This window comes from Lepisosteus platostomus, chromosome 11, assembly GCF_059453375.1.
Source record: "Lepisosteus platostomus isolate fLepPlt1 chromosome 11, fLepPlt1.hap1, whole genome shotgun sequence".
Taxonomy (NCBI): domain Eukaryota; kingdom Metazoa; phylum Chordata; class Actinopteri; order Semionotiformes; family Lepisosteidae; genus Lepisosteus; species Lepisosteus platostomus.
The window spans coordinates 47,314,282-47,336,214 of NC_142621.1; the positions used below are offsets into that span (position 1 = coordinate 47,314,282).

Genomic DNA, 21,933 nt, shown 5'->3' on the forward strand with positions numbered 1-21,933 from the left:
TCTGTCAGAGCTGGAAGACTGTTACAGATGGTGGTTCCGTCAGTGATCGGAATGAAAGAGAATTAGAGTTGCAATGAAGAACACCGACACGCAACTGTGTAGTGCAGCGATTGTAAGAAATCACAAACCTTTAGTTTTATTATGCACTGTTTTTTTATTCGTTTTTCAACCGAGGGACAAAATTTAAAACCAGATGGATTGATCGTTTTTTTGTTATGTACGAAGGACTTACAAAGAACGTCTTTAAAATAGTAAAAAAAAAAACGCATTCACTGAATCCTGGTGTTAATAGCGAATGGAATTGGCCGCAAATTGTGTAATCCCTTCTCACGCGGAAAGAGGGGGGAAATTATGCCTACTTGTTCCTTCTGAAAAAGAAACTTTTAGAAGCCACCGAAACGCCTGCCAAATATATCTGCACCTGCAGATACTGAACTGCGTCCAAACCAGCCTTACAGATCTTCAGTGTGGCAGTCATTAGCATTCAACCCAACACCGTCCAACAAAACCCCGGCCCCCTGCCTGGGATGCGGGTTCGGCACCAGGGCTCACACACGTGCTGTACAGCCGAACCCAGCGTTTTCCTGCCACAGCACCCCGTCCTTTCAAATGCGTGAAAACCCAACTCACTGTGAACCTCGGCGAATTCACTGATTTAGAGGCGAAACCGAGGACAGACGCGCACGGCGATCTTCCTGGCCGCCGGCGCTTCCCACAGTGTACAGCTCACAGCTGCGAGCGGTTCGCGTTTCCCCTGGATGAATCCCTGGCATTCCTCTCAGTGCTGTTGTTCACCACGGTGCCATCTTTACGGTGTTTTTGCTGGGTTTTACTGCACTGATTTGGTTTTACCTTGAAATGGGACGTTATACAGTAGGTGCTCTTTCTAGTGGTATGACCGAGACCAGAAGACACTGCTTCACGCAAAGGGTGGTGGGAGTGTGGAACAAGCTCCCCCAGCCGTGGTGTTGAAGCCGATACCCTGGCTTCTTCAAAGAATCAGGTAGAGGAGATCCTGGGATCTATTAACTATTAATTACCAAAGAGGTGAGACGAACCACATGGCCTCCTGTCGCTTGCCACCATTCTGAAGTTCTTAAGACAATTTTGCCGAAGGTATCAAGAGACCTTTCTGAAAAACACAACTGTGGGGAAAGACATTGGTTTTCCCTGTGACTCTGCAGTACATAACATCATTCCCGGCCCCTCTGTAGGTGGGCCTACATCGCAATTTCACTGAGCCCTTACTGTACTTGTGTAATTTAAGGATTGCGCACACAACATCTGAACACCAATCACCTGTGAAGCGGTCAGGTGGATTGCTGTTCGAGCGCGATACTTATAAGCACACTTTAATCACGAGAAGAAGAACAAGAAAAAAAAAAGCTCGTTTTCATTATAAATGGATGTACAAAAAAAACAAAACAACTCATACAAGTTCAACGCTTACAAAGTGTAACATCCGGCCAAGCGAAATGTGGAGCATTTCTCGAGTTTGAGAAACACTTGACCCTTCTCCGCCTCTTCCTGACTGACATGCGTTGGGATTCGGGCTGATGGTTCTACTACTCTTCTGAAAGCGGGTGTCGGTGTCGGTGCCGGCGCCCCGGGCCGGGGTTCTACTCGATGGGCTCGGGCTCCGCGTCCATGCAGGTCTCCCAGGGGTTCCGCGGCATCTGCGGCATGGAGATGAGCAGCAGCGCGATGCCGCTGAGGAAGAGGAGGACGAAGGCGGCGCAGGCGCAGGCGAAGGACCAGGAGTAGTAGTAGTCGATCCAGATGGTCTCGTCGCTGGCGATCATGCGCTTCACGGACTGGCGCATCACCTCCACGGAGATGATGGTGCACAGGCCTGCGGAGACGAGACAGACGCGTGTGCGTGGCTTGTTCTCGAGAGCGCAGGGGCACGCCCAGACTCCCGGTGTCTGCGGCGGGTTTGACACGGATAAAAACTCGGCGTGAAATCTCGAATGAGGGAGATGATCTTGGGAGGTGGACAGATGGCTGTGATACTGCAAGGGCTAATTAATATTCTCGCCCATAATTATCCCCCTCTCTCTTTGAGACCCTTTGCACACTGAACGTTTATTTCTTTACCTTCTGATTGCTTATTTTCTCTGTGGATGCAACTGCAGATATAAAAAGATATCATTAACTATGATAAGTATTAATTATTAAAGTATTAGTCGTTCATGATATAAATTTGATTTCTGGATATGTTCCATTTTCTTAGCGCGTGCAGCGTTCCCGGTTTTCAAGGCATCCTTCGCTTACTGTATCTGTTGGCAAAGCCTTGGAAGAAACATTGAAATTTTGACTAATTAAGTAAACTAAGTAAAATAATGTGTTTAATTAGGGCAACAGAGTACTCAGATGGAATGAGAGCCAGTGATTCTGTAGGAGTGCAAAGTCAGGCCAGAAGGAAGCTCTCTGACTCAGGCGGAGGGAGCTGAAGTGTGCTGTCAGAGCCCAGGAATCTCCCTCCGGCTATCCCTTCTTTCCGCCCGATCCCAAGCGGAGCTCAGCGGTCCTACCGCTGAGCCGCAGCCAGAGGCCCTGGGGGCGCTCTACGCGCTCGTGTGATTGCGAGAGCCGCGCTTGTCAGAGCCCTCTCTGCCTGCGGGTTCCTTCCAAATTATTGACAAGGCTGTTCTGGCACTGCGCTGCTACAGATCGCTGCCGAAGCACTTCGTCCTGCTCGGAATCCGTGCTCCCTGAGCCGGCTGCACGGCCCATCCCGTCCCTGTCCCAGGAGTGCCTGGGGAGCTGGGCGAAAGGAGGCGAATGGAGGCCCTCCTCTTCTTCTGTATGGTCAGGATACACTCACTGCACAGCAGTGTGGACAGCCTGGAAGGGCTCTTTTAGTGTTTCTCGATTATTGGGCTTAAATGACCACTTTTCCCAGCTGCTCCAGGGATTAAGAGAGTCATATAGAGACTACAAGTCAGAGCTCTCCCAGTATAGGGGATGGTGACTTGCTTCAAGGGGATTTGCTTCAAAAGAGAAATTGTTCTCAGCCTGCACAAGCAGTATTGTTAGTGCTGTACAAGGAACCTCACACCTTTGTAAGGGTTTCCTTTTGTTTCTTTGAAGGTGGGTAAAGTCTAGCCGTGGCTTTGGAGAGCCACATGCCTGCAGGGTTTGTTCGAGCTGCCAGTCGGTGGCTGAAGATCAAGCTAGTCTTGACTAATTGAGCTGATAGCTGGGCCAGGAAAGGAAGTGCTCAGCAGAAAGAGTCCTGAAACAGGAGGACTGAATCAGTACCCTTGACTCTTCTGCGCTCCAGCTAATCCTTCAACACGGAAGAGACCGGCAGCAGCAGAGTCCATATACAGTTATGGGTCTTTTAAATAATTAAGGTAAATGAGATTATTAAGGGTTGGTGACATAGGTCTGGAAATGGGCTGTCTGGGAGGAGATCGCCACAGAGCAAAAGGGGCCTTCTGGCCTTATTCCACCCAGACCGTATCTCTGTGCTTGTGCTTCCTGAGCCTCAGTGCTCCAAGAAGCCCCTGTGGTTCTGTACAAACTTATTCATGTTGAAAGACAATTGCAAAACCTACTGCCATTTTTAAGGAGCCTCTCCTTTTTTTCCTTACCTGCAAATGTGAAGAACATGCCGGCAGGCTTCAGGAGATAGTCCATGCCTTTCTTAAAGGAAATCAGGATGCAGATGGTTCCCAGAATCATGAATCCCACACTGATGATCGAGATGGCTGCAGCAGATATGCTATACTCTAAAGAGAAAGACGGGGGTAGAGTTTTAAGTTTTGCCCACCTTTTTATGAACTCACTGCCTTTTCCAAACTGCTTCAACACGCATTTAAATGTTTCCTAGTGTTCAAGATTGATCATTTTAATTGCTGTTTTTTCTCAAATATTTACATTTTTTCAGCTTTATTAGGTTTGCATAAAATGTCTCTCTGACCCTCTCTGCAATAGACTCTTAGTGTTGGGTTGCGTGTGCTTTCCTTAAACTTGGTTGCACTTCTGCGGCAATGTAACTATTGCCCTGTGTGACACAGATGATTGTGAAGTTTTTTGAAATAGCGCTCGCCCCCAAAACAAAGCCAATTCCGTTTCTCCTCATGTGAACGGAACTGAATTGAAATGGGTGGACGGGCCTGACTCAGCTCGCTGCCTGACGGGTGCAGTTATGTGCAGCGGGGGGTGTCTTGCAGGGCTCAAGTCCCTGAAGCGCAGGGACTGAGTGGGGATCAGGCCTCCCACTCCACCCAGCTGCTCCTAGTGCCACAGGGCAGAGTCCAGCTGAGATGTGCTGTGACGTGAACTAGGTCTTGTAATAAAGAACGACTGTATTGTGACAGTAAGTGTGGAAGATTTACAGTATTAAGAACAAAGCTGTGTTTTGTTTATGTTTTTATGTGTGTTTGGGATGGGTTGTTTTGTCTATTACTATAGTATGTACCATGGTGTGACATTCTATATATGCATATGGTTTTGAATCGCACTTGGAATGAGTTGCATGTTTCTTGCATGGTGGTAAATACTGCTGCCTCACGGTTCCTGGGACCTGTGTTTGATCCCAGGCTGAGGCACATTCTGTCTGCATGTTCTCCACCTGCAAATGTGAGTTTTCACTGGATGCTCCGGTTTCCATCCATCCGTCGAAGACATGCTGGTTAATTGGTGTCTCTAAATTGCCTCTGTGTGTGTGTGCGCGTACGCACTGTGAGGGCCAATGGGTCACCATTGCAAGAACATGCAATTCATTCTAAATAGAGTTCAGAATTGTATATACTATATATATGCCTTGTGCCCTTTGGTTCTGCTGTAGGATCTAGTTGGTTGCGACCATTACTAGGAATGAGCAGCGTCCTGATAACCCTAATGGATGGACAATATTATTATTCTATTATTCGAACTATTCTTAGTCCTCAAGCAAGCTATGCGATGTGACATAAAGTCTGTTCTAAACAATCTCATATTTCAACATCTCACAGTGGCCAGAAATAATCCCCACATGTGTAAAGATTCTTTCCACACCACTACCGAAGCAGAGCGCTTAGCGAGAGTGTTTTCAGAAGCCAGGGAATCCTCTCTGAGACACTCAAACACACAGTGAGGCTCAAGGGGCGGCACCAAGGAGTTCTCATTGCTCCTATGCTTCTATAGGGACTTGGAGAGCGTATGGGAGTATAGGCTTGACAAAGGGTTGAAAAAGATAAAAGACAAATGAGAACCACGCTGAATAAACTGGTAAAAAACTATACATGTACGCAAAACAAACCTGCAATTAGAAAGAGCAAGCACCCTTACAATATGCTTATCAATGTGTTTTTATCATGGCTTGACTTGCATTATTCTGGTATGATTAACATTACTGTTATTATTCTTATTGATTTTTTCCATGACAGGTCCTTTTGTCCTGAGTATCTGCAGTGATCTAAGAGTCTTATTATGACATCTTGATTGGTGTGACAATTTAATGTGCTTGTAATAAATTGCTGTTATTAATGCAGACTGTACCACAAAATGCAGGAGCCAAATGTCCTCATCTTCCCTGTGGGAAAACTGCCCACTCCACAGTGAGTGGATTAGACAGGCAATTTTGGACAATGATGGCAATTATTTACAAACAGTCCAGTTGTCCAAGCCATTAGCTTGTCTTTTAAGGAGTGCAAAAAATATCCTGCTGCAGAGGTAGAGTGCAATATGCAGCAATATTTTTTTTACTACTGTTTCTAACAAAACATCAGCTTTTTAATGGAAAAGGCAACTGCAAACACATATATCTGTTCATCAGACATCAGTCAAAAGGCATTAAATTCTACACTCAGATTTAAAGATCACTACGCTAAAATAAAAAGGAAATTTTACAGTTCTTGTAATCGCTGTTGATTGAGAATGGAAGCTAGCGTCTGCAATCTAACGTCTTTGTACAGTAGATGTAAAACACATGTGGCACTGTCTCAGCGACACACAATGTCTCTCCGTACCTGAAACAAGCCTATTCAGTGTGTAAATAACGTCTGTTAAGCTGCAATTATTTGTCAGTGATTCCTCGTACAAGTTAATTGAACACTCATTCATTCCAGCAAGTCGTAAAAGCAAGCTAGTGACTTAAATAAATCAAGATGCTTTGTTATTAAGGTACTAACTCAATACTTACACTGCAACTGCTCAAATTCAAGAATAAAACTAAACAATCAACAGGAAAGCAAACAGTTTGATAGGTACTCGGTGGCTGCGAGTTGTTTGGAGTGTGGGGCATTTCCAGAAGGCACAGAACAGATCACAGGGCAGGGCTGGACACGTCTAGCACCCTGACAGCTCAGCGTTGTTTCTAGAAAAAGCGGTCCATCAGGTGCCGAACGGGAAGCAACAGCAGAGCGGTGAGGTGTGAAGCGTTCCTGCCATCTCCTGTCGCGCTAATCCACAACGGGCCGCTTATGTCACATTCGCGCAGGAATGGGAAAGGAAGAGCAGAGGCTTTGAGAACAAAAGACCGGATTACTTTCAGTTTTTAAGCTGCTTTGACGCGCTGCAAGGGAAAAAATCCCGGTAGCCACAGAGATAGTGTTCTTGCAGCCTTTGATCGTTTGTCTTCTTAAGGTGCAGCAGAGGCCGGAAGGGAAACGGGGTGACTTTCAGGGTATCCCCTGCCTGCTGGAGATGGCAGCAGAGTGCAGAGGTCGCATCTCGCCCGGCCATGTGACGGTTCAAAAAAACACAAATCCAATGCCTGCGCAGTGTCCTACTGGGGGAGAGCTGTGGTTTAGAAAGGCTATAGCCTTATTTTTTGCTCGATATTCATTCCGGTTCTGGGCTTTTGTCGGCCCAGGTGTGTGCTAATTTAATGATTGCAGTAATTGTGTTTGTTCAGCTGCCCATGTCTAAGGAGCATAAACACAGAAACGAAGAGCCCATGGGAATTCCGCTCAGGTTAATATGGCCACCCATCACCTGTCACTTTGTCTTTATTCGACTCTGGCAGGCTTTCAGACGCGTGGTCCAGTTCTCAGGATGTCCTGCCAGAGCTCTACACAGGCCCCCCCCAGCTTCACAGACCTCCCCAGGGACTTGTACAGAAAGGCGGGGCGACACTCAGGCTGTGCTCGAACCTTAGAAAAGCATTAAACATAAGGGACACTAAAAACGCAGCTCCTCTGATGAACGCTGACGTGTGTCGATGAAATTGTCAACTAAACTTGTACCATCTGTGTTTTGGAGCTGCGTTTCTCCCAAAGCAGTGTAAGGTACCACTGGACTCCTTCTGGATGTGAATGAATGAATGTGTCTGAGTGCTGGGTAGGTGGCAGACCAGTCTTGAAAGGAGTGTTAAACAAGACCAAATGTTTTTAGTTGATTGAGATCAAGCTGCTTGGGCGATGGTACCCATGAAGATGACACCCTCAGCTGAATCTGATATGACAGCAACGGTTATGACAGACAGCATTTGCATGTAAGGGATGACAACACCCAGAGTTAGACTGTTGGGCTTCATGGCATGTCGGCAAACATGCCTGGTATTCGCTTCATATGTAAGTTGCACACCCAGGCAGGTGGGAATCTGTGAATGGTGAATACTGGGATTAAAAGATGGCAGGGCAGAGGTTTCAGTTGTCAGACATCATTATTCTGCACCTGACTTGCAGCACAGGGGGTTAGGCCTCTTGTATAATCCTTTAGAGCCCATGTAAGTTCATAATGGATATGATCTTTGTCTTCAATTGTTGTTGTCTTCATTGGAGACAGGAAGATGAATCCAGCTCCAATCGTTTAAAAAGTTCTGTCCTTGTTGTGTGTCTTTGTCTAATGTAATTTACTTGCCGCTGAAAACATTAAATTCGGGGAATTGCATCCCTTCTCCAGAAACTGACCTCCCCTGGTGAGTATTTTCCAGTAGCTCTAGTGGAAAAGCTGCTGTAATGCATTTTTAGTACAACTGTATGGGCTTTATTCCCAATTCAGAAGCAGGTGTACACACGACCAGTGATCATCCAGAGAGGGTCTTGGACGGCTAGGTTTTAAATGAAGTGTGCTTACCTTTTTGAGTTTTAACTTCAAATAGCTCAGCTTCCTCTCCAGAAGTGAAGTGTTTGAAATAAGAGCAGTTCTGGGCTGTAGGAGAGAATTAAAAAAATCCATAAAATTTCATATCCATGTGCAGAGTTTTGCCATGCAAATATGTTTTACCATTCTGTGAAGCTTTTGGCAAAGAGTTACAATAATAACAATAATTATAATACAAACACATTTCTTATTGGCAGTTTTTGTAGAAATTTGATTCAATATGGATAAAAAAGAGAAGACTTGAGATCTTGATCTTAAAATTCCTTCTTTTATAGAGATTTATGTTTAGATGGCCATTCCTTCGTGGTCATTAGCACATTCAAGCAATGAGGCTTCATTAACGTTCTTGTACTGACTTTTCATTTTACAGCTCCAAGATAAAAGCTAAGATCATCAGCCTCTCTCCAGCTTCAGTGCTTTGCTATGCAAATATTCATGTTAACCCAGAGCAGAACGCTTCTCCACAATCACATTCTCCCCTTCAGAGACTCCCCCCCACCCCAGAGACTGTACTCATAGGGGAGAGAGGAGAGGCAGCACGATTTCCGGCAAGTTCCTTGCACAGCGTTTCTGAGCGAGAACAGGCCTGGTCAGTTCATGAAGGAGGTGATGTTCAAAGAAAAGAGCAAGTAACGGTAGAGAACAAGCATGGCTTTCTTGTGTTCCTTTGTAACAGGTCAAATTTTAAAGTAAGATAAAAAGCTAATATGGTTCTTGTGCAGCACAGGAGTACTGCAAGGTCTTTGTATGTTCTCCCTGTGTTTTTGTGGATTTCCTCAGTTTAAAGACATGCTGGTAGGAAATTGGTACTGGTGAGAGTGTGTTTCTGTATCTACAGTATGTGCGCCCTGTGATGGGCTAGTGTCCTGTCCAGGGTGTACCCTGTCTTATGTCTGTTTCTCCGGCTCCCCTGCAACCCTTAATTGGATAAAGCAGTTAGAAGATGGATAAGGTGGTTCCTGAGAATACATATTTCTGCATTGCATAGTTTGACTAGGGCATGAGTCTTTTGCGCTGAAAAAAATCAGACCATGCAATTAGAGTACAAACTAATGAATAAAACATCATTGAAGGGAAAGGATAACAAGCCTAGGAAGACTTGATTCAGAGGAACTTCACACACTGAAGGAATTGCACTGAAGCAGGAAGATTGACGGGTGGGGGAAACGTTATTCTTCAAAGTAGTTTTTCTTCTTTATGTTTTTAATGTCAAATGACACCAAAAGGAATATCAGTTCAGAAAAAAATTATATTCATTTAGGGGAAAATGCTAAAACCACATACAAAATTGGGGATGAGCATACTGTGAAAATGAGAAGTGTAACACTATAAAGTCTGAAGGCAGCTTTTCCTGTTCTCTCTGAGTAAGGGGGTGTACAGCTGGTAATTGGGAGAAAATCTTCAATGAGTATTACATTTTTGTGTCTCAACAGCAACACCTTTCATTTTTTACGCCCCCGAGTCTGTGAGAGCATGAGAGAAAGGCAGACAGAAGCCCTGTTCTGGTGTCGTGTCCAATCTGCTCATCCTTGAGGTGTCTTGTGAGGTCCTGGCTTTGACTTCCGAAGAGAATTTTCCTAGAAAGTCATCCTGCCCGTGAGTCGTCTCCTGACTGGACTGGAAGATGGTGTGGAGCTCTGGTGGTGTGTGCATTTCTGAATCTATCAGGTCAGTTTGTAGTTTGACATGTATTTTAAATACAATAGACTTCTTTCTTATTAGGTGGAAATTGGAACACCATGTTCATGGAATTGTTCCTCATCAAGCAGACCACCCGTCTGCTCTGCCCAGCAAGTTTAGCACGAGTCCTGCTTTTTTTCATTTTGTTTAATATTGGGCACCTTTGATGAACAAGCACAAAAGTGCAAATGGATTCTTGCTCTGAAGTGTGAAGGAGAAGGTGCTGTTACAGCCGTTGTTGTGTGATTAGTGAAGCAGGTCGCAGCTATAAACTGGGATTGTGTGCACAAACTGTGGATTTGCCCAAAGGTCGGGTAGTGTACTGTGGTAACAGCAGAGTAGTGCAGAGTGGAAACAAGGTAAAAGCAAGCTCAAGGAAAGAGAAATATCATAAACATGGCAAAGTCTGCAATGCACTAGTGAAGTGTGCCGCGGGGTATAGTTTCTATTAAACTGACTTGCTAGATTCTAAATGAAATGGACACTTTCATGATGATGAAACAGTGATTGAACCAGCACTGATTTCAGCGTGATTTTCCGTATTTACAGCTTTCAGCCTGTGGATAAAAACGGATGGCAATGCTAGGAGCAGCGTCAGCAAACACGAAGGCAGGTGCAGAAACAGGGATAGGATAACCCCTGCGGAGACCCGAGGTGAGCCTGAGCCCGACACTCAACTGCTTCCGTCCCGATCTTGGTTGGCTACGTGGGAATACTTGCTAAAGACCGACAAAACATCATACTGCATCCCAACACACCACAGCTGTGACAGACCCCACACTGAAGGGTAGTGTGTCAGGGGATCTGAATGCGTGAAAGCTCAAGTAGGATGATGCTGCCAGACATTCCAGATTGTTTCCAAAAGCCAGCCGCCACTAAAACCATGAAAGCGCTTTATACACCCAGGCCTGCTGCAAGTTGAGCCTAATGTAAGAATGTGGACTTATCCACTACCAATACTATAATTTATTGACTAATTATCACCCATTGTCTCTAATTACAAATATATAGGCCTTCAATGGCAGCAGGTCGCCTTGCAGTCCCCTCGCCCTCCCCGCGACGGAGCTGTGTTCTGAATGTATTATGCTGGAATTCCTTGTGGTTTGCTGGTGAGGGTGAGGACGTGTATACAGTATATCACAGAAGAGGTGCAGAAGCTTATCTCTCTGTTGTGGGAAGAAGCAGGATTTTCTCTCAGCTGTGTACTGATTTTGGGGGGCCCACACTGTATCGACCCCCACCTCTGTGAGAAGAGGCAGGTCTGCACCCTGACAGCCTGTGGATATTATTTCTGGATAGAAACTAGCCCCTAAGCTTGCTGTCCAGTGAATGAAGTCTGATTAGCTTGAATGCTGCCATACAGTACAGTGACTCTGTGGTGCCTAGTCATCACAGTCTCAACCACTTTTTTTTTTCCTGTTTTGCCCTTCCTCTGCTGAATCCGACACCTCCTGAGATTTTATTCCCCGTCGCGGAGAAAGCGGTTTAGCAGCTTCAGTCGGTTTCTAGAAAGCCGTAATTCTCGCCTGGTCTCCCTGCAGATCTGCCTCGCCCAGATGTCGAGCGCATTCACGGCGACCGAGGCTGTCAGAGCAGCGCTCCCTGTCAGCCCGGCTCAGCCGCTCCAGCCTTCAGCTACCGAGTGAGGGAGGCCTCAACGAGATGCTCCTAATCCGTTTTTCTGCAGCAGAAAGCAAGAACAAATCTAAGACTCGGTGAAGTATTCGGCAGGCAGTGCGGCTTACGAAAGAGCATTTCAGAGACCAACATGCTGATATTTAATTTTAAGAAAAGGCTTTGGAAAAATCTACACTGCCTGCGAGGCGTGGAATTATTTTACCCCCGACAGTCCTAGAGGAGTGATATGCTTATCCCCTTCCAATCCGGGACAGGGGTCTAGTGAATTAGTGAATTAAGCAGCGCAGAACCACAACACGCTCTTTTCTGTTGTGTTGTATCTCGCTGCCTCGCCCATCTCTCCTATGTTGAATTTAATTTCAAACCTTTCAGGCAGATCTCAAGTTTACGAAGTGCCTTGAAGCACCTTAGAACAAACGAGTGAAAACGAGAAGTGTCCTTTTACGGAGGACTGCCGGAGTGACCGCTGACTCGCCAATCAACAGAGCCGGCCTTTTCACTTCATATCCTACTGTAGATTCGCAAAACACGGCGTGTGACTTCGGATGTCCGGGCATCGCAATCTAACTGTAGAGACGCTTAAGAGCAGGAAAGCGAAATCTGTGGATTTCTATCATAAAAAAGGTTACTTAGCAACTGGCTTTTCACTGCGTTATCAGATATGGAATAGGGATGAGGAGGGGAGAGGAGTTCATTCCGCCTGATGTTGAACATACAAATTATTTTTAAACGATTATTTTGAGAGGGTATAAATGTCATCGTGTTCGTGTCTGTTTTTCTACAAGCAAAACAGGAATAGGCTTTTTATTACTAAACGCATGACTCCACATGATCCCTGAGGGCAGGTCAAAAATCAAGCTGCGTGGAGCCGTCTTCGTGGCTCTGTGTCGGTAACCGCCTGTGGCTCGGTCCGACAGACGGTCTGCAGGGTGACACGCCGACCATTTCCTCTCCCCTAGCACGATCTCTCCGGGTCCCTCCTGTCATTCTCTCTTATTTGTTTTTTTTTAAGACTGTGATTTTTTATTTCAATGTTTCACAACAAATAGAAACACAACCTTTCCCGTCATTACACAAAATCCCCTCGCGCTGGCCACAACCCTACTTGATGGCTAAATAAATGTCTGGACTACTGCTTCTCTTCAGATTTCCTTTTAAAAGGCTCTGGAAAAGCAGCAGATCGTCAAACAACTGGGGAAATATCTGACACACCTGTCTGATGAGCTTTATTAAAGCCAACCGCTATAATTCGGAGTTTCCAAACATGTCTCTCGTGATGTCACATGCTTTGTATCTACAGTAGGTACATTCCTGATCGAAAAGACAGATTTCTGATTAGAAATAGTATTAGAACAAAACAAGAAAAATCGTGCATATCTGAACCTGAAATCAGGATGTGAAGCACGATTTCAAGACATAAAATGTATTTATTTTCCATCCTTGGTTACTTTCTGAATGAAGTGAGAAGGAGTAGAAAATGAATTAAAAGTAAAAAAACACAGGATGGGAGATGAAACGGAGAGGGATGAGTGCACCCTTCTTTTCGGTGGTTCTGGCTTCAGGGGACTGTGCTGCTCTGCAGGAGCACGGGCAGCAGGCAATGAGCACCAGCCCAGTGTGTGATGCACAAGCCACCACTTCCTCTCCATCAGCGGAAACAGCAGCTCAAGCCCTGCAGTGATAAGAATGCAAATGTCTTGCTCTGGCTGGATAAAGACGGGTAAGACGAGAGGCCAGAGCCCCCAACCTTGAAGACTGTGGACTCTTTCGAAGGTCATCCATCCCTCCCTTTCCTAACCACTTTGTCGAGTGGAGCGTCCTGGGGGGGGCCGGAGCCTATCCCAGCAGGCAACAGGTGCAAGGCAGGGTACACCCTGGATGGGACGCCAGTCCATCACAGGACACACACTCACACCAGGGCCAGTTAACCCAGAAGCCAATTAATCTTCCAGTATGTCTTTTGGACTGTGGGAGGCAACCAGAGCATCATGCTAACATCCAGACTCCACGCAGTTAACAGCCCAGGGACCCAACGCAATGCTAACCCCTGCGCCACCATGCTGCCTTGGATCAGGTCACTCTCGTGCTTTTGTTCTTGTTGTTCCTCATATCAGGTAAGTACACCAAGGGCTCCCTCAGGAAAGGCAAAATGCCGTCATCCTTTACTACACTTTTACTATGCTGTTACTGCGCTTAGCTGCACTCTGGTTTGTGTTTTTCCAAGCTACGCCACAGTGAACTTCTCTGAGCACTGCTGTGAAGGGAGAAATGTCCCGAGGACGTCTGCGAGACAGGCGTTGAGGCCAGGTAATTGACCTTGTTGGTTCATTAACTGAGAAGCTCAGTCCTTGCTGCGGTCAATTATTCATCTGTACTGCCTGTCTTGTTGCGTTTTATTTCTTAATTAAAACTCCGCTTTTTTAGAATCTCGATACGGATGCTGTCAGTCAAGATAATCTACAGACAGTCTGCAGTGAAAGACAGGGTAGAGACAGGGCATGCCAGCTTCGCATGAGAGGCACAATTGTTCCACTGGGGTTGCTTATTAACTTTGACCTTTTGTGTTTATTTTAAGACCAGGTTAATTTCCTTTCATTTGAAAGTCTGTTGTTGATATGAATTTGTCCCGTTAGGAAAAAACCCGTCAAAGATTGACAGAAATTAAAGCCTTTCCACAGAAACAGAGGAAACAGGGAATAGATTGCTAAAAGGAAACCCTCAATTCTCAATTCTCAATTCTGTTGTGAAGTGTAAAGACGAAAATGCTGATTATCAGAAGAAATCTTTTAGAATCATGCGTTAGAACAGATAGCCTTTCGTTTTTAGGACATTCTGAATAAAGCATTTAGTAATTTCCCCATCTGCAATAAAATTAAAATGTCTGAATTGCTCTTAAGGGGCATTGCAAATGCCTAATGTGAAAGCCTTTAGGATTCTTGTCTTGATACAAGTGGTACTGTTGCCTTTTTTAAACTGTCTCTATTTTTAAATGGGGTTATAATACAAGATGGGCAGCACAGAGTGCCCAAGGCTCAATCACCTGACCTGACACTTTACACTCTATGCCTGTAGACTGCCATGCGCCAGTTCAGATCCTGGGATCCGTGTTGCAATCGCACTTCGGCTTCATGGACAGTCGCCAGGGCTTTCGGAATCACAGCACTGGGAAGCAAGACCATGAAACCCATTGAAAGTGTGCGGACTGTCTCACACCGGCCGGTGCCCGGAATGAGCCTGACTAGCCCCAGGCTGGGGCCGCTGACCTCATCTGCATGGTGTGGAAGCGCGTGGCTGCCTCTAGGAAGGGAAACCGCGACACCGTAAAGCTTTCACTGCGCTCATTTCTGGCCAGCGCCGGGTGTATTTCCAGAACAAACAGGTGGTCCTTCTGAACTTGGAAATCTATTTACTAATGTCAGCTGGCAGGGGACTTGCATGTGATACTCTAATGCTCTGCCTGATTGCAGGGTTCCCATTAGTATCCACTGAATCGAGCATTTGTCAGTTCCGAGGATTAGCCTGCCACTTTTTACTCTCTCTTCAACCTGCTGCAGTCGCCAGGCAGAGCTGCAGCCTCGAGATCTGGAGTCTGGGACGACTGCTTCCCTTTGGGTGAGCAGGGAAGTCCCTCAGTGAGGTGACTGTTCTCCCACCCCCCTGTGGGACTGCACAGAAAACAAGAGTGTGGCGTTGGCGTCCTCGTGGGAGAGCACCATGCTGGCAGGCTGAGTAACTGTGGCACTCGGGGTCATTGTGAAAGGCATGTGTGGCACAGCAGGCTTGTTAGCAGAAGAGCAGGATAGGTTCCTGATTAATCTAAAATTATTTTAACCCAGTTACAAATACCAATCTTAACACTTGGCGACAGCTTTGCCATTGAGGAGCATAGATGAGAGCAGCCCGCGGCAGACAGAAAGCTTTCATCACGAGATGGGTATAGCACTGACCGTCGTGAAGCTGCAGTTTAATACTGTGTGGCTCGGGCCTTTCAGAACAATTTTTCTTATCATCCCATTGGAAAATGACCAATTCATCTACAACATTTGATCCTTTATTGTGCCACAGTGAGCAGAATGTATGAGTCCTTAATGATGCAATTATGTCATTTATTTTAGTTCTAGTATTCTGTGATAATAGTAATTAATTATTAATTGAGTGTAATTTTTTTTTTTTAGTTTTTACCGTACAGTCCGTTACTGAAGTAGGTCTATCCATCCAATATCAAAAGCCTATTTTGAAGAACAGGATATGGTAACCGTACAACACAGTGTGCAAGACGGGACTACACCATGAAAGGAATGCAGGTCTGCCAAAGGTGTGCTTGCAGTTACAGTTACATCGATGATAATGCCTGTATTTTTTAAATTTGTACTTTAAGATGATAACAGCCTGTGAACATCCTGATCTGATCTGGAACAACAGGCACTTCTTCAAGCATCAGATTTGCACAGTCAATACTCTGAAGAACTGGTCTCCCGGCACAGGCGAATGCTTGTTGGAAAACTGTGGAATCACAGCCACCTTTCAGACTGTAAGATTCGCTACACTTACAGTATGTGAGCACACCTCATGTCTGAGCTCACATGCTGTCCCCTGTCGAAATGCGAAGCACTTGAAGAATTTAACATTAAGAAGGAGGGGCTGTTGTATGGTGTGTACATGGATATTAGCCCAGGAACAGCTATTTCTGAGCTTTCGGTTTTGATTTCCATAGCAAATGCAAAATGATTTCAAGTCAGAAGTGGAAAATGGGTGCAGAGGGGAGTATTCTGAGGGGTTTTCTCTGGGCATCCAGCTGGAACACGTTCTGCTAATACCAAGCGAGTCTCAGAAGGCAGCCACGTGGGCACTGTGTGGCAGGCATTGCTTCTAAGAATAAAGGGCTCTTCTGGGCTTATAAGGGACATGCATCATCCTGTAGCTGTTGACATGACAAAAGCTGTTGTATTATACCATTTCTGTGCTTCTCTCCCAGCCTGGCTTTCTCCTGACCCCTGTTTTCCGACCCCATGTAAACTCTTTTTTGTCAACAAGAGACACATTTTTAATCTCTTTTGCATTCTGCAGCTAACAAGCATCCCATGAACTATCCAAGCAGATGACTCCGAGGTGTCTTCATAAGTTTGTTGGTGTTGAGGTGAAAAAAGTAGCTTGGTTAAATGCCTTTTAATTAAAAGGTGTGTATTTAAAATTGTCACACTTCTGGGGTGCCGTTTTGTCAAATGCAAATGAAATCGCAAGCTCGGCGACAGCCCAGGCTGGGATTGAGGGCGCAGGGTTCTGAAACAAGTTGCAGAACATTGTCACAGGGGAGCCATGTGTTTAATGATAACGTTTTAACCTGTTGGCACTATCTGCAAAGCTAAAAGGCTTTCAGCTTGACTCCGGCAAACAGGTGTAGACAGAGCTTGAGGGTGTTCTTTTTCTAATCACAGGGAGAACAGATGGCACCTTCTGTCCTTACCCACTGTGCTTGCTGTGTGTCTCTTGATATACGGGGAACCAGGCTGGACTGTCTTTCACCAAAAAATGACTCCACAGGATTCAACGTTAGTTTCTCTAATGGTTTGTGAGCTGGATGGGCCTCGGACAGGGAGCAGTCCCTGCTGGGCTCCTTGCTCTGCATGAAGTATGTGTGCTATGTGAGCCCAGCACACATGGCTCTGTCACTCACTGGTGTTTGGAACTTCAGGGAAAAACTTGGCTCTGCAGCTTCTTTTTATTGGGACAGCTGGCCATTGACTGAAGCCTAAAATTATCCAACCACATGCTGGAGGAAGAACCAAAGTCCCTTTCTGCAGATACAGTACATGAATGTGGTTGTTGCAATCATATATACTGTTTATGTAATTAAGATTTTCTCTGTGTCTGTCTGGCTACTAATGAGTAGTCCTTCATGCTCGCTTTCAGCAGACAGGGGATCTCAGGAGTGCTCGGACGAAGTCAAGCAAGCCAAAGGCAACCCATTCCCAGCGGAAAGAGAGACAAACACACCTCTCTCTCAGCACTTCACCTGGAAACCCGTAACCTCTAGTTTATAGTCTGTTTGTGTTCAGCTTCGTTTCTTATGCAAAATTGAAGGCTGAAAAACAGTTGTATGAGATCCTTGGGTCATTTAGCTATTACCATCTAAACTGGCCACATGTCCACCCCTCATTGATAACCTTTCTCAAGTTCATCTGTTCCTACACAGACGCAGAACTGACAAATTGTTCTTTTAGTGAAATGCCCAGAATTTCTTCACCTTAAAAGCTACATCTGGAGAAATTGCTGTTATATCTTGTAGTCAGTATTGAGCCCATAGACCCGTACTGGATTTATTTTAAAAAAAAGCAGAGCTCTAAAATAGTACAGCCTGACCCCTCTTAGGCTCCAAAACTACCATGATACTGCTGTAGTGCCCTGATGATATCTGCATGCGCTGTATCAGGCGGACTTTGACATTTCGAAACCGTCCTGTCTTTATGATACCAGGTAAAAAACAACAGCAAAGCAATACTGTTGTACAGCACCCAAGAAAACCTCTGCTTATTTTTTAATAAAGCGAAGGTGCCTCAGTAAACTTCAGCCTGCGCTGGAGAGCACTGGGTTATTTCTGTCCTGGCAGCCCTGCCCACTGTAGCCTCATGCACGCAAGGTGGTCTCATACCAGCTGGCCCCGTCCAGATCTCTGGGTGATTAGAAATGTTCTGCTCCCCGGGGAGCTCATACATGAACACGCACTAATGCACAGTAGCTGTTCATGCCAGATTATATCCGAAGCAACTCACATTTGTGTCCGTTCATACAGCTGCGCATTTTACTGAAGCAATCTGAGTGATGTGCCTCACTCAGGGGTGACAGCGCCACATGTTGAACCCATAGCTTTTCTGGATCTGGGTCTAGAGTCCTAGCCATTATTCTACACTGCTGCCTATATATAGTTTTCATCAAATGAAACCTCCAAAACAGGAACCCCTATTGCACACATTTTGCACAAAGCATGCAGAGCTTCTCTGTTTCCCCAACTGTTCTTTTTCACCTGCCTTGTCTTATTAACACTGTCTTATTAAATTGGGCGGTTTTTTGAATCAGTTCCACTGTCATTTTCTTCGGTCTCTACTCGCTGCTTCTCCCTGCGTCTGTTTCATTGAACGAGCTTAAGCAAGCCGACACACTGCGCTGCCCCAGGCCGCTAACGGAAAAGTGAAGACTCTCAACCCTCCAAAGACAATCCAGTGGCAGAGTACGATGAAAGGAAGGGAGACTGCGGAAAGCAAATTAAAAACCGAAGGAGCAGGCAAAGCAGGGCACTAGAAAGAGAGGTTGTCCTCACTCCAAAACAAACTAAAAGGGCTGAATGACTTTCGTTATGTTTTTTATGTGTTGCAAAGCAGGTCACAAAACTGGGATAGCTTGATAAGGATTGGACTAGTAACAACATGTAACGGCAGAAGTCTCCGTTTTGCTAGAAAGCTGTGAAAAATCACATTGTGAACCTGCAGGATGCCTTTGAAACGCTCAGAAGCATGAGGGTCTGTGGTTTTCTGTCTCTGCGGCGACGAGTTCAGAGCTGTTCTGCACAGCCCTTGGCTGTTCCACTTGTGAGGGGATTCTGTGTGCAGATCTCTCACAAGACTCGTGCGTGTAATGTCCTTTAACTTCGTTTTTTCAACGCACAGCGAGGGAGCTCTGCGCTGAGGGAGGGCTGGCCGGCTGCAGATTCGGCACACTGCGGCGGCTGTAGGAAGAGCCCTCAGCCCACTCAAGCAGGGAAACGGGAAGCAATTGCAGTGGAGTTGTAGCTGAGGTACTGGATGCGAGTAATTCAAAGAAAAAAAATGCAACTTTACTTGAAACAGCCCAGGTGAGACACAGTGAAACATAGGGTTGATCTTTAAACATTTTTTGAATGACACAATATTCACAGTTCACTGAATATTCACTTATGATCCTCTTCTTTCCACCTTGGGTTTGGGGGCTTTTCTCTAGGTGCTGTAAGTGCTGGAGGTAGAAGAGAGCTTTTCCCAAATATGTGCTGCGGTTAAATGCTTCACTGCATGAAAAAAAAAAAACTGAGGCCACATTTCTCTTTTTTAACAGACCCTGCTTTATGAAGACATGTCTTTTTCAATCAGGGGGCATTTAACGCCATAGACTTAAGTCTTAGGGAAGAAGAGAGAAAAGCAAATGCCATTCTTTCTTTCTTAAAAGCTATTAGACAATTGTTTGCCAATCAAATTGGATGGGTTAATGGTGCACATTTACCATTGCTCATGCAATAATTCTTTTTTTGATGCACTACTACAAAAGTGTGCCAAGTGAGACCTATTGCTCTGTGTGTGTAAATAGTGTTTTTAGGCAAACAGAGACCTCTCCCAGCTCTTATCTCACCCAGATATTGGAAGCCAGGTCAGCCAAATATACAAACAGGCTCCTTTTTAAGAGCTCTGTCTTCCATGGTACCATGCCATCTTGTTTTGCAAACATATAACACACATACCGACACAGACAATTACTTGCTTCAGTTCACTGCACATAAATTGTGCATTTAAAGGGGCCCTTGTGACAATGAAGAGCCTCATTTTCTTTTTTCTTTTGCAAATAAATCTTTCAGGCAAAACATTTCTATGTCTACTCTTGTAGTTCATGATGAAAAGGAGCTGGGGTTGTGTGTTGCTTTATGATTTGCATCAAATGAATCTCTGCTCTTCTGGTATTAAGGTTCCTTCTCTATCAGAAATCTCTCAGTGGTGAGTTGTCTTACCGTCTGTGTTAAAAAGACGCTGTTTCAGCAGAAGAGCCTGTTTCAGTTTCTAACAAGCAGACCAGTGGGCTGGCTTGTCTGTGACTGGTGGCACAGAGTTGTCATCGCAGGACTTTTCTTGGGATGTTACAGCACAACACGTGTGAAGAACAGGGAAGACCTCTGCTCTTTTGTTAGGCTGAAGTTGCATAAATCATGTTTGTACGGATGTTGGTTTTGTCTAAATCATGAACACTAGTTTAATTAAAATGTGCGTGGAGCTTTTTTTTTGTTAAAAAGGATTAATAGTGCTGATTTTTAAAGACTGTTTTTCGCTATTGCCATGATTATCTGAATATTCTGTGTGTCCGATCGGTATTCTCAATAATGTAGTGTTTTCCCATTTTGGGCTACAGACAAGCTAATGGATAGATGTACATATACAATACCCACAACTCTTCTATGTATAAAGTGTATGTGACTGTACGTACTGCAGCTGGTCTTGGAGGAATTTGAATTTGAATTCGAACTCCGGGTGTAGTGAGTGATCCCGCTTGTCTGCGTGAGCGAGGTTTCCAGGTCCTGAGAGCCCGAGCTGGCTCTGACCGGGGCGCGAGGAGCACACCCACAGGGAGAGGCGCGGTGCCCAGATGTTTATCTGTCAAACCTAACTAACTAAACCAAACTAACGCTGTAACAGCGCCTTCCTCCTGGAGCAGCCCTGCAGCCCTGCTGGGTTAGAGCCCCTCGCTCTCTCTGTCCTTTCACACGGCCCCGCACCTCGGTGTCACCCCACACCTCTGTGCAGAACCCCTGGAGGGCCTGGGGCCCAGAGCGCGCAGAGACGGAAGGGTCTTACCTCCAGGCAGACTGATGGGCCCGCAGCCCTTGCCCCTAGGGTCCGGCTCCTCCATATAGATGGTCTTTTTACAGAGCCTCCAGAGTCCGAAGTGAGCCGCTTCGCACGTCGTGTTGAGGCGCTCGACCCGCGGGCTCAGAACCGCCCAGTGATCCGTCGTCACGGCGGCGAACATGGCGGAGATCCCGACAAGGATGACAAAGAACGCTATCCTCACCTTGGTGGTCTTGTCCTCCAGCATGGCTCTGCTTGTCGGTTCTTACTGGAGCGGGGTTTTTTTTTTCTTGCCTCACAGCCTCACCTCCGCCGCTCTGCCTGTGGACTCTGCAGACCTCTCCTTAAGCCTCCACTCCCACGTCCCCTCTGCTCGCAGCTTCAGCCCACTCCAAATCCCTGTCGCTCGTTGGGAGGAAAAAAAAAAGTGGCCAGAAAACAGTGCCCTAGTTTTCTTTTCCTCTCTCTCTCCTCATGGAGTGAGGAGGAGTGTGGTTCAGACTACAGCTGTTGATGCATATCAGAAAAGTTGATGACCACACTGGCTGCCTGTGATGGGCGGGTAGCTGCTGCTATTAATGTGAGCTGTGAGTCAGGTTGTCAGGATGTCCACTTATCAGGTTTCGTCTCTATGTTTTCTCAGCATGCCCGTTAAGCACAGGGCTGTGGCCGTCTGCTAAACTACAAGTACTTCATTAATCGCTGAGAAGAGTGTGGGCATAGTTTTTGAGGTTTCTGCTGTGTGTTGCTGAGTTTTCTACAGTTAATATAAAGCCTCGATTTTCCTGGTGTTGTTGTGTTAGTGCAAAGTGAAAACGACTGAGTCTGAATTTCTTTTCTCCTTCCTTGAAATCACTTTGCAATATCTCTCTCCTTAATTTTTGGAACAAAGGGAATAATAGTTTTTTAATGCATTTCTTAGTTGCATTCGAATTTTATTTTCTGATGAGCTTTATGAGGATAGCTTGGATAACCTGAATGTGTGAAAAGCTCTGTTTTG

The 21,933-nt window shown here is 45.7% G+C and overlaps 1 protein-coding gene across 1 annotated transcript; it reads right to left on the reverse strand.

Annotated features, from left to right (window-relative positions):
* Positions 1–129: 129 nt before the first annotated feature.
* On the reverse strand, positions 130–21,438 carry LOC148652884 (voltage-dependent calcium channel gamma-1 subunit-like). Its single transcript, XM_088600124.1, has 4 exons — positions 20,940–21,438; positions 8,011–8,085; positions 3,600–3,737; positions 130–1,852 (listed from the first exon to the last, which is right to left on the reverse strand). Exons 1-4 carry the CDS (start codon positions 21,178–21,180, stop codon positions 1,620–1,622), a joined length of 687 nt encoding a protein of 228 aa, XP_088456250.1. The 5' UTR covers positions 21,181–21,438; the 3' UTR covers positions 130–1,619.
* Between the last annotated feature and the right edge of the window lie 495 nt (positions 21,439–21,933).